General features: G+C 38.6%; 1 protein-coding gene across 1 annotated transcript; it reads right to left on the bottom strand.

Moving 5' to 3' along the window:
• Nucleotides 1-3,339: 3,339 nt before the first annotated feature.
• Nucleotides 3,340-7,403, bottom strand: LOC141646769 (uncharacterized). The gene is made up of 4 exons (XM_074454710.1): nt 6,144-7,403; nt 4,698-6,050; nt 3,947-4,073; nt 3,340-3,841 (listed from the first exon to the last, which is right to left on the bottom strand). Exons 1-4 carry the CDS (start codon nt 6,828-6,830, stop codon nt 3,579-3,581), a joined length of 2,430 nt encoding a protein of 809 aa, XP_074310811.1. The 5' UTR covers nt 6,831-7,403; the 3' UTR covers nt 3,340-3,578.
• Nucleotides 7,404-18,312: the final 10,909 nt, after the last annotated feature.

The following is an 18,312-nucleotide window of genomic DNA, read 5'->3' as shown; positions in this document are numbered from 1 at the left end:
AAATCATTTTGTAGTGTTTAATATATGATCGTGACGATTAGTAGCTTAATTAAACAATGAAATCGTTCTACTATAATTGTAATCTGATAATAGATTATACGTAGTATAAAATTATTGTACCTCATAGAGTTAGTCAAAAATATTAATCAGAAGCCATGAATTGGATAAGTAAATATCCAAAAATGAGAATTAGATTTGTGTTCGGTATTACCTATTCTTTGTAAGTAGTGTTAGGCGTTTTTAGTACATGTTTTTGCACGTCTCGTCATGAATTACATTCAGAAAATTCTCACCACCACCACCACCGGATAATACTATCATTAGTCCATTATCCATAATGCCCTCAACTTATCCACGCTTTATTGTTATGTTTTCATTTCCTTCAATTTGTGACAAATGTTAAAAATAAATTGTGTGAAAACCGTAGTTAACTCCTTAAACGAAAAACTTAATTAGCATAGTTAAGCATAATATTAACATAACATCATTACTAAAAAAGGTAAATTTTAAGACCTTCTAAGGTTCTCAAACTTTTATTTTCATAAAATACTTCTTACAAAAAAATGTAAACAAAGTTAATCGAGTGAAATATGGAGTACAAATTTAATCCACTAAAAAATAAACTGTGTGAGATAAAATGTACGAATTAAATTCGTACATTTTATCTCACACAGTTTATCTGAACCATCTAGCGGGTCAATGAGACTTAACTTAATAATTAAATTACAGAAAATATTAAATTGATGAACATTACCCGAGTAAGTATAATGTACTACGTAAATATTATCTCTGTCTTAATCATCTCTTTACCCACCGTTGATTAGAATACATTTCATTAAAAAAATGAAGAAATAAATAAATAATTAGAACGAAGGAAGTAAATTATTTCTTTGGTGGAGGTTTCGAATCCTTTGATCCACCACCTTTGACTTTATCATTAGGTGAATCAATAGGTTTAACTTTAAACCTCTCCAACTTAAGATCCTCAGAACTTCTACTTCTTTGCAATGGCACACCTCCCAATTTATAATTTTCCTTTTCTTCTTCTCCCATGGTATCCATCCTTTCAAAAATATCCTCAAAATCCTTCCTATGTCTTGGAAGAATTTGCTTAAATATATCTTTTCGTCGAAAATGCAATTGCCTAAAGAATTCTAACAATGATAGCAACCTTTGATCGACAAATTGCGCGGTCATGGCCGTTGGCATGTTACTTGATGGGCTGGATGACCCGACTCCCCCGAGCCCTATTGGGTCCGGGGTTACGAGAAAGGGGGTGTTGGTTCCGGTCGTGGACGCGGTATCGGTGACATTTGTAGGGAACTCTTGTGGCATTAGAGAGGGTTCATGTTGTTGTATGTTGTTTGATGTTATTCCACAACAATTTCCCATCTCTTTTTTGTTTTTTGTGTTTTTTTTTTGAAGAAGAGTTGTGTGTATTTATATGATATGTTGTGCCAACTAATGTGCTACTCTTGAGACTTTGCACGTCATGCCCTCTTTTCGAAGTGAAAAAGAAATTATGTATAAATTTTTAAAAAAGAAAAAAGAAAAAATCAAACTGATCTAAGTCACGAGTTTCAAACCCGACAATTTTTTTGTTTCGAAATCATAGTTTTCGTAGAAACGATTAGTCTGAAAAAGGAATCGTCATTTTCTGAACTTAGAGACACGAATTATGGCAATTCAATATTCCCTTTTTTTTTAAAAAAAAACCTTTTTTTTTTGCAAAAGAGGGATATCAGTGCAAAGTGGCAAGCATCAAAAGTAGCACGTGAACTTCCGTTTTTATTTTTATTTTTATTTTCTGTGAGTATCATTTAATCAAGATAAACAAATGATTAAAACAAACTCGTAGCAAAAATAGGATGCTGGAAGATAAAAGACATGACAGTGCCAGAGCTAGACTTCAAATTTAATGGCGTAAACGTTAATCTAAATCTTAAGACTTAAAAGTGAAAGGGAATAGTGATGCAATCGATTTTGGGTCAATCTTGATTTGAAAATTCATATAACAATAAAATATGTTTAAAAAAAAATCAATCATTTATGTAAATATGAATGAATATACATCTCAAACCAATAATGCCAGCTTATGTATGTTTGATAGAGTTCTTGCTAACTTGTTTCTTGCCAGATAAGCAACATAGGTTGACTCAAATAGTACTTTGTTTTTGGAAGTGCACTAAGCACATCAATGATTCAAACTCTAACAATTATGCACGTTTGTTGTCTTAGATGAATTGTGAAAATTCACGCAAGTAATCTCATATCTGTTTCATTCAGGGGAATGAAAAAAGTGCTTGTGTCATTAGAGTATAATCTATCAATTAATCGGTTTATCTTACTCAAGCATAAAAATAAGTGGCACAATATATTTCTGCATGGTGTTATGACCGTCCTTCATTTATCTAAAATAATTTTAAATTTAATTTACTTCATCTATTCTTTTACAAGTCACTAAGTCACTCGGACATTTCAAAAGGCTCATTTCCCTTTTTCATACAAGTATTTAACTCCATACAAAATGTGTATTCATAGAGAAGCGCTATTCAAGTATTTAACTCCATACAAAATGCGTATTCATAGAGAAGCGCTATTCGTAAGAAATTTGAAACTTCGTAACATAATTTTCATAAGTGGGACAAATTTATCTTTTGTAAAAGAAATTGAGGTAAAAAAACTCTCCTTAAAATTGGTCCGGATTTTCTCCATTTCTTCAAAAGAAATGGACATCCATTTTTTATCAACGGTCCGAATCAAATATTGTGATGATCCAACGGTTGTAATCGTTTCATAAAAATAAAGGTTTAATGGATGGTGGGAGAAAATATATTAAAATATGATTGTATTAGAGAGGAAATGGAGAGAAGGTAATGGAGAGGATCTAAATTCCCTTAAAATGCAAAAACGCATAAGATGTAGGCAGTGCTCCCCCTGTATTCAATCATTTATAACAAAACGATCTCTCAATAGCTTAATAAAGGTTTTGGGCCGATTTAAAGTCCTAGACTCCTAGCTCTTCATGAATCAAAACACGAAAGTGCAATCGCCTAAATTAAGCTAAACTTCATTTACTTGATCATTATACAATATCCATCTTCGACGACAGATAATGTATTCACACAGATCGAAATTTCAGACTAAAAGATTACTCTCGAACAATATTGAAAATTGACGGAATGTCTCCAAATAAAAATAATTTACAAACGGTCTAACTAGTATTTTTAAATTTTAAACATAATTACAGTTAGCAAAACTAATTATTCACACATTCTATATTTTTTTTTTCCGATCACATCCACTTTTTTTCTTTTCTTTTATCATTACTCCGTTACAAGGTCACCAACTGAATCGATTATCAGAGTACAAATACAGGGTGTTGGTTGATGGGGTCGTAAAGCGATACATAATGTACAGCAATGACCAAAAGCAAAAGCAAAAGAAAAAAAAAACCTATACAAAATTACATTATCTTCTTCGAGGGATAACCAAACGACCTCGAAAAAGCACACTGCAACAAAGGCTGCATTTCTTGTATGCAAACATAATAAAATGCCTTCAAAAAATAGCATAATTCATGAACCTTTAACGTCCTCATTGTCGAGGAAATGATTAGCGGCTTGCTGAGGCTTCACAAGTCGGGTTTCTGCTGCTGCAGCAGCAATTCTTAGTGCCATGGTGGCTCGGTAAGTTACCAGATCAGCATTTTCCATCAGAAGTTGGGCCCTCTGGCGCTTCTGTATGGCCACTTCCATTAGCTTGTCAAATGAAGCTCTTGCTTCCTGTGCTCGGAGAACAGCATGCTGTTCCTCTATGATAGTCTGCTCTACTGCCATGGCTGTCGAAAGTTAACAGAAATTAGATGCAATTCTAGTTTTAATAACAATAATAATAAAAAGGAAGACTAATTCCAGACAATTTACTCTAAATGATTTTGACAAACCTTGCAAGATTGAATTGTCTTTGCCTCGTCCTCGAGAGAATGACATAGAAGGTGGTGTCCGTTTTAGCGACCTTTTCTTGCGTAGCACTGGTTTTGACATCAACTGCGCTCTTTTTGGCTCATTTAACTGGAAGATTATCATTCAAGCGATTAGTTCATGATCAAGTATAAAAACTAGGGTTATCAAAGTTCACCAATATCTTGTGTACACTAAGCGATACAATTTATCGATCTGTTTTTATCTATTTTTAGGGGGTAGAGAGAGTGTAATGCAAACGATCAAATCAAATCTGAAAAGGCAAGATACAGCACTAGACATTCTTTGATTTGTGATATAAAGATCTGATCCTAGACGATGTACACCATCTCTCTGGTGCATCAAAGTTTCCGTTTACTGCGGGTTATAGGGGTTGGTTTTACGCAAGTGTACCCTTGTGTGTTGTATCACAGATTACAACAACAACAACAACAACATCAGAGCCTTAATCCCAAAAAGATTTGGGGTCGGCTGACATGAATCATCCTTTAGAACCGTCCATGGGTGAATGCACATCTCAAAAAAAAAAAAAAAAAAAAAATCATATCTGGAATCTGATACTAGACCTTTGACAATCACTCTATCAGTATCAAACATGGGATCAAAACCAGACTTGTCAAGCAGATGTTCGACAGTAGACAAGCTAAGGCGCAAGCGCACCCAATAATTAGCTGAAAGGTATAAGTTTACATGAAAACAGAGGGATATCCGTACCTCAAAAACCCGAAGTAAGGGCACGCCTTTCTGCTTCCGCTTCTTGGTCCAATATCTGAAGACCGGCAATGCAATTTCAGAACTAGCAAGACCTACACAATGGCTAACAGCCGTCTGTTCGTCATTAACATACTCTAGACTAAAGTAGGAACCCTTCTCAAATGCATCAATCATTAACTCGAAGGTATCCTCGGAAAGACAACTAGGTTCATCCAACCCACTATTGAACTCACTAAGCCATCCTTCATCCTCCGCATCCATGTCATAGCTCGCTGTCCTCCTTGATAACATCCTGGACAGTTCATCACTATTCACTCTGATGTATGATTCTGGCCTTTCAAAAGCACATGCAGAACCCCAAAAGTCGGTCACTTCTGATACACCAGGAACAGGAATATTTTTCACAGCCGGTGAAGTTGGAACGAGGTTGCGTTCGTCACACAACTTGTACAATTCCTTGAACACGACCCAATCCTTCCTATCGGGAAATTCCAGTTTCCACCCGTCTTCCGCTTTCCACATCACTGCATGAGTAAAACGGTTAAAAGAATGTGGTCTCATTTCCTTTTGAACTTTGAGGCAGTATCTCGTCACCCCGTCTTTTTTAAAAGACAGAACCCACTCATTTGCAGCCGATAGATCTAGTGAGACCTCAGCTCCCTCAATCCTATAACACCTATCTGTCTCAACTACAATTACATTTGCAGAGCAGAATTGCGAGTCTACATCCACATTCATATCAACAGAGCCTGAGCTTGATTTCGGCTCATTGATCACAGAGCTCGACCCTGATTTCGATTCATTGAGTTCACAAACAGGATTCTTTCGAGCTGACCTCCTCAGTTCCTGATCACGGAACATAGACAACTGCCCACTGTTTTTCTTAAACACAACATTATTAGAAACCGAAAGTCCATTAGCCCTCTGCATGATGAAGTGCAAAGGGTTTCTAGCCCTACGATTTCTCAATGATCTTCTACGTCTTTTAGAAGGACTTCGAGTCAATAAAGCATTTCTACACTGGAGAATCCGACTTCCTACTTTACTGGCCTCTAAACCAGCTACTACAACCTTCTTACTCCTAACATCTCTATCAGTAGCAATAGGAATGTTTAACATCTGGTCGCATCGGTCCTCACTACAGAGAAGTGGTTCACTATCACAAGTGCTCTCTTGTACAATGTGGAAATTCAATTTCAACGAGCAAGAAACACGAATCGACCTCATTAATATTCCAAAATATAAACCAGTAAAACACAAGGGAATAGCAGAAAAATCTACTGTAAACAAAGGTATCATCTGCCTTGCACCCAAAATCCTGCATACTCCTCTGTTAATCAAACTCCGGCGATTCTGAAACAAACAAGAATTATAATAAACATTGCAAATCCATTGGCTACCAAAAAACACCAAGAAATAAAATCACACGTAAAAAAGCCAACTTACCAACAAAAACCGAATCCCAAACGATGCAAACACATCCCCAATTGGTTTCGAAACAAGAAACCTCGAAAGCTGAACCATTTCAACACTCCCATACCCTAAATACTTAAGCACAGACCCCAAAAGACGCGAATTTAGACTACAACCACCACAAAAACCCGAAACAACAATCGAAAAACCACAATCATCATCATCAAGAACCTTCCTTTCATCTACCTTTTCACTCTCCACGGCTTTCCTCCTCTTCCTTCTCACAAAATGCAATCCAAACTTCCTTTTTTCGCGCTCAGCGCTATCTGAAACCGCCGAATTCCGCTTCCTTTTCCTACTATACACATTCTTAATCACCCTAGGTTCACTCCTACACACTTCTTTAACTTCTTTTTCCTTCACCTCGCTCTGTACCTCCTTCTTTACCTCATCTACCTCCATCTGTTCCGCTTTTGGTTTCAACACCACCGCCGCCGACTCCTGACGCCGTCGCGGCACAGGCCGGCGCCGCGGTGGTGACGGTTTATAGTCAGAATCATCTTCAATCAACGGAAATAAAACGACGTCGTTTTTAAGCGTAGTTTTAACAGAAGGATCACCCCATAGACGTCTACCAGACCTTAAAACCTTCACATGTCCGCCAACTTTCGCTTTCGGCACAAACACTCTTGTCGAACGCCGCATCTCAACCGCCGGCATCTCCCGAGTCAACTCACTGAGTTTTCCAATAACTCCTCCAAATCAAACAAACGCGTCGTTTCGGTTACTGATTTCCGCGCGCTAATCTTGCTTCACAGCATCTTACAGTTACAAATTGAAATTTTTTCCCAAAAAAAACGAAAAAAAGAAATAAAATAATAGATCAAAGCATAATAAAAATACGAATCTGTAAAGTAAAGCATATAATCATAAAAACAACATAATTTAATCAAAAAAATTAGATTAATTAGTTAAAGAAGAGGAATTTGATCGATTAATTGAGAAATTAATTAGAAAAAGAAGTGATTATTACGAGATTTGGAGATTTAGATGAGAAATTGACGGAGTAAATTGGTTGAAAAAAGTAGAGAGAGAAAGGAGGCGAATAAGAGAGAGAAAGTGAGAGTGATATTTTTAGGGTTTATGGTTAGGGAGAAGTTAATTTGGAGGAGGAGGAAATAGAGCCGTTGGATTTGGGAAGATGAACGGTTGAGATTATATTGGATTAGATGATGAAGACTTGGTAACAAGGGTAGTGACTAGTGAGGGAAGTGGATTCGAGATGGAAGTGGTAACGCGTATTCTTGTACGAGACGGTTTTATGTACGAATATTGTAATGAATTTTGTTTAGTATTTTTGTTAAGTTAGTGAGAAAAGTGAGATTAGACCTGGCAAGTGGATGGGGTTTGTGTCGAATTAGTTCAAACAAGGTCAATTTCAAGAGTTCGAGCAAGTTCGGGTTAGGGTGGTCAAACGGGCGGGTGGGACGGGGTTGGTTAGAGCGACCTGGAACCGGCTCGGGATAGGGGACGGGTCGAGCAAAAAATGACCTGGGCTGGGCTTAGGGCGAGCCGAGCTAAAAGTGGACTGAGGGGTGGGGCAGGCCGAGTCAGCCCTTATGTTTGAGTGTTTAACTAGCCCTAGTCCTGGTTATTTCGGGTTCAGGTAACGATTATCAAGTTATTTATGGAAAATAATCAGTGTTGACAATAAACATTCGGGTCGAATTATATCGGATTTGGTCAATTCGGGTTCAGGTTCAGCTCAGATCTTGAGTTCAAGTGTTGAATTGGATACGGGTCAGGTTATTCTGTCGGGTTGTTCGGATTGGTCAATTTTGTGGGGTCTAAGTGAGATGGACGGTGGAGTTTATAATGGATTAGACGAGAATATTAGATGAAGAAGACATAGTTAAGAGGAATAAGTGAAGCCGTGAAGGTAGGTGATTGTGATTTATTATGAGTGTTTATTTTAAGGAGGTTTTCTAGGAGGGGTGAATTGACGAAATTGTCCTTGGGTTTAGGACAAGTTAATCAGGTGGGACCGTGGGAGAGGATGGGAGTGGGGTAGGATGAGGGTAATCTGGGGAACACTTGTTTAAGAGTAGATGGGGTTAGAAAAAAAAAAAGGAAAAGGGTGTGCAAGTGTGCAACAGTGGAAGCAATTAGTAGATTATACAACTAGTTGTATGCAGTTGTACGGTATAGAAGCCGAGCTGTGTATTAAAGTTTTCGAGTTTTGTTTAAAAGAATTTGAGCTATGCCGTAAAGTTTCTGAACTCACACACTTAAACATAAAAAAATAAACTCTTATAAAACTCAGAAAAATTACACATAAGCTCGGATTAATGTATATGGTTGTACAATGCTTATTATACAACTGGTTGTATAGTAGTATTTGTGCAGTGGAAGGGCCCGTGTTGTGTTCTTCTCATCAGACTCCGGTAACTTCGGAGATTATATTATCGATTCAACTCTATACTATCGATTTCTATTTGTACATTATTAATAAGTAATTATTTAATTTTAATTTTCTCTTAATATATAAGTGAAAATATATTGACGTGAGATTTTGTTTAATTCGTCTTTACAAGTACATTAAAAATATATCAATCAATCAATCAATACTATATATTAAATCCAGAAACCAATGGACTTCAATGTAATTAAAGAAAGTTATACAAATTAATTATACTATATAGTTTTAAATCACTAGCACCGTGTGATGGACCTGATTAAGGGATCTCAATGCAAATATTATATAGTTTAGGTTAAAATTAATTATATAGAAGCATGATAATTTTCCTAAACATTTGTAATAGACTAAAACATGGTCAATTTCCTTAAAATAAAATAATCAATTACGATGGTTAATTTCCTTAAAATAAAATAATTAATTAAGATGGTCAATTTTAAGGAGAATAAATTCCTAAACATTTATAGAAGACTAGAAGATGGTCAATTTCCTTAAAATAAAATAATTAATTAATATAAACATGCACACTTATGGTATTAATTATTATCATCATAAAGTTATATATTAAATTATAAATCTATACAATTTTATTAAACTTTATAGTTTATTAGATGTATAGAGATGTTAATTATTTAACATACAAAAATATAATATAAGTAGGTTATAAATAATTCAAGTTAGATCCATAATATATAATATTGTATAATTCTTTCGATTTGATTTAATGCATGTATGTAATATATTTATATAAATATATAATCCTCTTAAAATTGCATGCCTAGCCTAAGTAGTAAAAGTAATTTCGTCAGTAAAGGAAAGAATTGTAGTAACATTGGATATAGTTATATGATAGTAATCACTCATTTGAATAGTAAAAGTAACAATATTATCAGCGAGATTAATAAAAGTGGTAGAAACAACAACGAGAGTAGTGAAATAATCAATATTAATGCGGAAATAGTGAAAGTAACAATAATTACAGCGGGAGTAGTGAAATTATCAATATTAATGCGGCAGTAGTGACAGTAACAATTATTACGGCAGGAATAGTGAAAGTAACCTGATTATATCACTCTTCCCCTAGGAAAGATGCTAGCTCTTTTATAAGTGTTGTGTATCATGCTGGAGAAGCTGAGGCTGTGAGGCCTTTTTCGTTCCCTTCATCAAAAAGTAACTCTTCGACTCGGCCCTAACCTTCGGTAGATTTCTTAGATCGGCTTCCTAACCTCTTTGACTTGACCGGCGATTACGGGTAAGTAGTGAAATGTTATTACTATTGTTTCACTAATAAGAGTAAAATATTAATAGCGGGAGTAGTGAATTTGTCTCAAAATTTATTTTATCGTAATTTTAGGATATGTTATAGAAAAATATATTAATGATAAATTTATGCGTTATGCAACTTTAAGTAATTTTATTTAATGAAAAAAAAAATTAATGGTAAGTAAAGGTAGCCCGGGCGAAGCCGGGCACCAATACTATATAGTTTTAAATCAATAGCACCGTGTGATGGACCCGATTAAGGGATCTCAATGCAAATATTATATACTTTGGGTTAAAATTAAATTATATAAAAGCTTGGTAATTTTCCTAAACATTGTCAATTTCCTTAAAATAAAATAATTATTTAAGATGGTCAATTTTCTTAGAATAAAATAATTAATTAAGAAGGTCAATTTCAAGGAGACTAAAAGAAAGACGATGCCTGGTAATTTTCCCAAATATTTATAGAAAACTAGAAGATGGTCAATTTCCTTAAAATAAAATAATTAATTAGTATAAACATGCACACTTATTATCATCATAAAATTATATATTAAATTTAAAATCTATGCAATTTTATTAAACTTTATAATTTATTAGATGTATAAAGATGTTAATTATTTAACATACAAAAATATAATAAGTAGGTTATAAATAATTCAAGTTAGATTCCATAATATATAATATTGCATAATTCTTTCGATTTGATTTAATACATATATGTAATTGTTCCGGGTGTAATTCCAGAGCAGATATTTGTTACCACTTGTAGCTCGTAGAATGATGTCTTTGCTTGAATCCTCCTAGCGGTCTCCTGAAACGATGAACAAACTGAGGGCTCGGCTTTGGCCGAGCGTACTCACTCCGACGCTCAAGTCAGTTAACTTAGAGAGGTAAGTTGTTGTTACTTGGCTAAGAGTATAATATAGAGAGATAAGGAAGATATTATCAGATGAATAGTGGTTATTAGGTCAATTTGTGGATCCTTTCCTCAATGAAGGTTGAGGTGTATTTATAGACTTTCACCTTTTGTCATGTAGTGGCCAAGTGGCCAAGTGGCTGGCAGGTGGAAAGACCGTTCTACCCTCGGCCGACGGACCTATGGCAGGCCGGCCGAGGGGTCTTGGATATGAGTACGCGGACATGTGCCCCGGCTATCTAGTTGCCAGGCCGAGACCCAGGTGACAGGCCGATGGGATGCATCGGCTAGATTGTCTAAGTCGTTGACTTTGCTGTGGATACCCTTGACCTTGCTCAGTATGTTGACTTGGTCAGCGGTGCAGAATATGCCCCATCAATTTGCCCCCAGCGTAGTCTATGCCGTGGTATGGGCTCCGATGTATGTTGAGCGTATATTCTGCGTAAGTATTTTTGCAAAATTTCTGGTATCGGCTTCTTCTGATGCATCGGCGTGGTTTTTGTTAGGCCGTACCATATCCCCCCTCCACATGGATGCGTAAAGGGTATCCGATGTGGGAAAGAATGTGACGCCGGCCGAGACCGGGTGAGAGTGCCGGTTGTTTTTGATTGCTACGTGCTTCCTAGCTTGGTTGATCATGTGGCCGGCGGAGAGCGGGTACCTAGGAATTTGTTGAGGGAGATGAACAGGCGAAGAGATGTGAATGGGCGTATTGAATACGCTTGGTCACTGTTGCATTGATTGACATTTAATCGTTGCAACGATTGACATTCCGTGGTTGCATGTCCGACACGTGTCGTTGTTGATTGGTTGACGCTTCATGGGCTGTGCCCTGATTGGTCCTTCTTCATGGGCTTTTCCCTATAAATAGGGCAGTTATTTCGTGATTTTGGCCACCAATTTCATTTTCTCAAATTTTCTCCAAAATCTTCATCTTTCTAAACTTTCAAGGGCTTCCTTTTCTTCCAATCTTCAGTCTTCGATCCGGCGAGTGTTTTTCTTCGAGGTAAACAAATAAATTCCTTTTTTATCTTGCTAGTAATTTGTTGTGAACATGTCTTCTGCTGGACCTAGAAAACCTGCGTCGGGGGGCCCTAGGTCTCCTTCTCCTGAAGTTGATCCTCAAATTCTGGAGGAATGGGAGGATGATGATTCCTTTGGTGATTTGGGTGATGACTTCGGTGATGATGCGGAAAGGTCTCGTCCTAATGAGGGGAGACAGTACGTCATGGATCACGGCGACGCCTGTAAGGTCCGTCTTGATCGTACTTGGACTCATAAGCTCGCCAGTTGTTCCGGCGAGACATTTTTCGAGGGCCATTTTTTCTTCGGTAGGGATACAAAATTGTCATCCCTGAGGAGGGTCAGGCCGTCTGTTGCCCTCCACCGGGCTACACCGGCGTATACATGCGGCATTTGGAGTATGGGCTCCGGTTTCCGCTGAATGGGTACGTTATGGCCATCATTAGAGCCATGAACGTTGCCGTTGCCCAACTGCACCCGTTGGCTATGAGAACCATAATCGGCTTCGTCTGGCTTTGTCTCTTCAAGGGAGAGGCCCCAACGGTGAATTTATTCCGCCGGCTTCACCATCTCAAACCATTCTCTGGCCGCGTCGGATGGTACAGTGTGCAAATGGAGCAGGGTTATGTCTCTGTTGACAAACTTTCTTCTTGCAAGGACTGGCAAGGTCGGTGGGTGTACGTTAAGGTGCCGGATGACTATCCGCTGCCCCGCTCCTTCCAGCACCAAGTTAATTTGCGGTGCGAGACTAAGGCGGAGCACGACAGATGGGTCACCCGGAAGAAGCTCAAGATGGATGCCAGTAAGGTCCCTCTTAAGGAGGATGAGAGGCTGGCAATGAGGCTCTTTGAGGTGGACAAGAGTGGGGTGCCGAAAAGATGGATTCCCCCGACGCAGATCATTCTTCAGGATGAGCCGCTCTGCCATGTCGGCCTCATACCGGCCCTAGCACAGGGTGAGTGGGGCCGGTGTGAGGCCCATCACCGCTCTCAATGTTCCTGTTTCTCGAACTTCGATTTATTTCCTCTACTTAACTCTTGCTTTGTTTCTTTCATAGACCACTTTGGACCGGACCTGTCTGAGGATATCCTCCGGAGAATGGGGCTGCACAAAGATAAAACCGTTGCTAACTTGCATCCCAAGGCTTTAGCTCATGACCGCAGGACGTCGCCGAATGACCTCATGAAACAACGGCTGAAGGGCTTGAGCTTGGAGGAGGCTCAGGCGAAGGTTGTTAGCGGCGTAGTGCGTCGGACGCGGAAAACAAAGTCTTCGGCGGCGAAGGCGTCGACGCCGGTTCCACCTCCCACCCCCCCCCCCCTAAGAAGGAGACGGTGGAGATTGTTGATATTCCTTCTGAGGGGGACTCTGATGCGGAGGAATCTCCCCTTATCCGAAAGAGGAAAGAGACAGCCTCTGCCGGTGGCAAGGAAGTGCCTCCTCCGGCCAAGAAGGCCAAGCATGGTACCTATCTATCCTGTGGCTCAAATTTAGCCAGGTCATTAGGTGCGCCTGATGACAGGCTTTCTGATATGTCGATACATGTTGATACTAATGCCTTTATTAAATTTTGTAGACCAGCCGCTGTCGGGTTTCGCTCTCATTGGGCAGCAAGGGGAGGGGATCTCTGCGCAGGTTGGTGATCAAGGCGTCACCGTCAACTCTTCATCCCAGAAGGCTTCCCTCTCCCAGCTGCAGGCTGGTGGTCAAAGTGTCACCACCGTCCCTTCATCCCGAAGGCTTCCGTCTCCCGCCTTATAGAGGAAGGCACGAAGCCGATTAAGGAGCGGCGAGGTGGAACGTGGTTACGGTGCTCGTCTCATGGAGCAGGAGAAGGCCGTGGCTCGAGCATGTTTCGAGCGTAATGCCACTAAGCGGTGGTGCGTCGGCGAAGTGGATCTCCTCAATGAGCGAGAGGCTTAGGGGAAATGCCGAGAAGGCGCTCTTGGGCGAGAGAAAACTCGGGGAGGACGGCGAAAAGGAGGTCCTTCTTTGAGAGAGCCAAAGCCGAGGCTGCGGCAGCCCGAAGCCGCGAAGCCGCTCGAGAAGTATAACCTTGTTCGAGGCATGCCGACCTCATCTCCAAGCAGAGGAACGAATCCGGGGACTGTTTAAGGCCCAGGCGGAGGTGATTCGGAGCAAAGAGGCCATCATCAAGCAAAAGGAGGAGGACATTGAGATGCTCCAAACCGTCATGCTCCCCAACCTGTGCGCTGAATTCCGGGACTTGGCCGAAGAAGCTGCTAGGGAAGTGATCGGGGAGCTTTTCCCTCTTGATGGTTCCTTCCCGTGGGGCAAATTTGACGAGCTGCTTGATGACAAGCTCGCCAATTGTTCCGGGTGTAATTCCAGAGCATATATTTGTTACCACTTGTAGCTCGTAGAATGATGTCTTTGCTTGAATCCTCCTAGCGGTCTCCTGAAACGTTGAACAAACTGAGGGCTCGGCTTTGGCCGAGCGTACTCACTCCGACGCTCAAGTCAGTTAACTTAGAGAGGTAAGTTGTTGTTACTTGGCTAAGAGTATAATATAGAGAGATAAGGAAGATATTACCAGATGAATAGTGGTTATTAGGTCAATTTGTGGATCCTTTCCTCAATGAAGGTTGAGGAGTATTTATAGACTTTCACCTTTTGTCATGTAGTGGCCAAGTGGCTGGCAGGTGGAAAGACCGTTCTACCCTCGGCCGACGGACCTATGGCAGGCCGGCCGAGGGGTCTTGGATATGAGTACGCGGACATGTGCCCCGGCTATCTAGTTGCCAGGCCGAGACCCAGGTGACAGGCCGATGGGATGCATCGGCTAGATTGTCTAAGTCGTTGACTTTGCTGTGGATACCCTTGACCTTGCTCAGTATGTTGACTTGGTCAGCGGTGCAGAATATGCCCCATCAGTAATATATTTATATAAATATATAATCCTCTTAAAATTGCATGCCTAAGTAGTAAAAGTAATTTCGCCAGTAAAGAAAAGAATTGTAGTAACATTGGATATAGTTATATGATAGTGATCACTCATTTGAATAATAAAAGTAACAATATTATCAACGAGATTAGTGAGAGTGGTAGAAACAACAACGGCAGTAGTGAAATAATCAATATTAATGCGGCAATAGTGAAAGTAACAATAATTACGGCGGGAGTAGTGAAATTATCAATATTAATGCGGCAGTAGTGACAGTAACAATAATTACGGGGGGGAGTTGGGAAAGTAACAATGATTACGGGCAAGTAGTGAAATGTTATTACTATTGTTTCATTAATAAGAGTAAAATATTAATAGCGGGAGTAGTGAATTTGTCTCAAAATATTTATTTCATCGTAACCGTAATTTTAGGATATGTTATAAAAAATATATTAATTATAAATTTAGGGGTTATGCAACTTTAAGTAATTTTATTTAATGAAAAAAAATTAATAGTAAGTAGAGGTAGCCCGGGCGAAGCCAGGCACCAATACTAGTCTTTTATAATTTTTAAAAATACGTAACTAACGATATTTAACGCGTAAAACGCGTTGGCAAACGTGAAAAAGCATAGTGGCAGTGGAGAGTTGAATGGAGAGAGTATAAACTACAAAAGTACTTCATTCGTTCCATTGAATTATTTATATTTACTTTACATATGTATATCACTACTTGTTTTTTTGCTGACTCATATCTCCCTCATCGTAGAATATTCATGTTGTTATTTGATTCAAGTAGTTAAGCGTTTTGTGATTACATCCACAATAATTTTATGGATACCTATTTCGTAACACCAATAACCATTTTGGCGGCAAATGTCAGTTTTATTAATAAGAGTATCATTCATAACTGGTTTACGCAAGGGAACCACTCTTTCGTTCATTCTAGTAACGGGCGAACTAATAATACAATAAAATAATTTCGAGAAAAAATTGAAACTTGTACAAAGATTTTTAAAAAATTTCATCATCTATGGTGTCACTGTTTCTGTCGGCCACCTTGGTTCTGCCACTAGGTTTACGACTTCCAATTATGAACTGACAATTTTTTTAAAAATTATACTTCCTCCATTCCAATCATTTTTATACATTTGTTGAATACGGAGTACATATAAGATATTTTATCAAATGTATAAAATAGATTAGAATGGAGGAAGCAGAAAATTGTGATTAATTTTGATATTAGCTTGAAGTAGAAATTTAAAATGCATATTTTAGAAGATGGAGAGGACTTGATAGAATCTTGATTAGAGACATGATCTCATAGCCGGCCTTCTTAACCTCATTTTTTGTTATGTTATACTCCCTCCAATCCAATCCAAACTACTGATTCACCTTTTAAAGTTAAATATTGACCTGAATTATATATAACCAAATTTTCAAATTTTTTACCTAAAATTTACATATTTACGTTTGTTATAAAAAAAAAGGTTTCGTAAAATTATAATTTCGAGAAAAAAAAAACATAATATATAAATGAAGAAAAACGTGGTCAAAATATCATCCGTCTAAGAACATATGGCATTTAACGGCCTAGGACCCTTCTATGGTGAGTTTAGAGCACTTTTGTCTTGAAGAGGTACCAATCATAGATTAAAGAAGGCAACAAACCGGGTGGTCCTCAATGAACACGGTTTACAAGAGAAGGTACAAAGGTCGCTTTCAAGTCACTTTCAACCTTCCTAAACTACCCAAGATAACCCCAAAGCTCCTTTTTTTCTGCTCTATGACTCTTATACAAGCTTGGCCGGTCCTTTTAATGCTTCCAAAAGAGTTTACTTTATGTTAAATAATCATTGTCTCATTAGTTTACCTTTCCTTGTTTTTAGTCTATGATTTTCAACTTGTGTAAGGTCCTTGGGACCAGCCATTGCACCGTTTTTTGTGGCCTCTATGAGCCCTTAGATTTGTATTTGAATGTAGGATGGATATTGTTTTGCTTGGTCTATAAAAGCAAAACCAACCTTATGTAAAAATCAGATTTGATGAATTATAAACACAAGTTGAAGCTTTACTTTCTTCTTAATTCTTCTTTGCTTAGTGCTTGAAGAGACTCCTTTACTTAGTGCTTGGGGTTTAGGTTAACCCTTTGCTTTGTGCTTGGGCTAGCCTTAGGCTCAATCTATTGCTTAGTATTCGGATTAAGTCATATCTTTTACTCAAATTCCAATCATTAACCGTCCAAAATTTCAGCCCTTATTGCATTCAAATCATGTGGTTTTCTTAAAGTTTATGATTTAGTCTAAATTGGTATTAGAGCCAGGTTATAACACAATTCCATCTTGTGTTAGTCTTGGGAAAAGCCTTTCTTGTGAGTTCATTATATCCTAACTACAATAAAAACACAAAAAACAACCATGAGTGAAGAGAGGCTCACCGGAATAGAGAACCAAATGACACAAATTTCTAAAAAAATGTGACCTAATGTTGGTTTCTTTCAATGCTATCATGGCCAACATTCCAACACCAACAAGAGATGGAAGACCACCTCGTGGTAGGGGAAGAGGCCGTGGTCTCAAGGGAAGAGGAAGGGGTCAAGGCAACCATGAAGAGAAGGCATTGTCGGATTCGGAGGAGTCCATGTTCGAAGACTTTCAAGGAGAGCTCAACAAAGACTTAAAGGTAGAAATTCCTTATTTTCATGGTAGTTTAAACCGGGAGGATTTACTAGATTGGTTTAGGACCATTGAAAGAGTCTCTGAGTTTAAAGCCTACTCAGATGCTTAGTCTTTTAAAGTTGCCATCTTAAAACTTAAAAGGTTATATTGCTTCACTTTGGTATGAGAACTTAAAGAACCAAATAAAAGGGATGACAAGTAACCTATTAAATCTTGCCTAAAGTTAAAAAAGAAACTTAAAGAAAATTTTGTGCCTAAAGACTACACCCAAGATACGTTTATTAGGCTCACAAAACTTAAGCAAGACCAACAATCCCTTGAATCCTACCTTAGAGATTTTGAACAACTCACTTTTCAATGTAAAATGAATGAGAAAACCGAGCAAAAGATTGTTAGGTTTGTGGAAGGATTGGATGATAGAATTGCTAGTAGAGTTAGAATGCATCAAGTTTGGTCCTTTGATGAGGCCGTGATCGAACTTGGCCTTAAGGGAAAAGATGGGTAAGGGGAAGACCACAAGTTCAAAATTCATGCCCAAAACAGCCCCTAGACCCCCCTTTGCCGAGACCAAACTCAAAGAAACCAACACCCAAACGAAAACTCCTATGCTTGAATGGTCACTTTGCTAAAGAATGTCCTACAAAGAGAGCCCTTAGTAGCTTTGAAGTGGTTCATTGCGAAGATGATGCGATTCTTGTTTGTGATTAGGATGAGGAGGATGTGGAACCGGGGGAGGATGAGTTGGTGATGCCGGATGCAGGTTTTAGTTTGGTCACTTTAGGATAATGCACACACAATCCCAATCCTTAGAAGTAGACCAAAGACAACAAATATTTCGGTCTAGGTGCACCATTAAGGAAAGAGTTTGTAACCTAATCATTGATGGCGGGAGTTGTACTAATGTGGCCTCTAGTACTTTTGTTGAGAAGCTATCCTTGC

The sequence above is a fragment of the Silene latifolia genome, chromosome 3 (genome assembly GCF_048544455.1).
Source record: "Silene latifolia isolate original U9 population chromosome 3, ASM4854445v1, whole genome shotgun sequence".
Taxonomy (NCBI): Eukaryota; Viridiplantae; Streptophyta; class Magnoliopsida; order Caryophyllales; family Caryophyllaceae; genus Silene; species Silene latifolia.
This window is presented reverse-complemented; position numbering and strand designations above follow the sequence as displayed.

Bases quoted from the DNA above. Each gene is read 5' to 3' on its own strand.
- LOC141646769 (XM_074454710.1), bottom strand. From the start codon at position 6,830: ATGCCGGCGGTTGAGATGCGGCGTTCGACAAGAGTGTTTGTGCCGAAA. The intron at 4,074-4,697 runs GTACGGATATCC...ATAATCTTCCAG, and splicing joins CCTTACTTCGGGTTTTTGAG to TTAAATGAGCCAAAAAGAGC. The intron at 3,842-3,946 runs GTTTGTCAAAAT...AACTTTCGACAG, and splicing joins AGACAATTCAATCTTGCAAG to CCATGGCAGTAGAGCAGACT.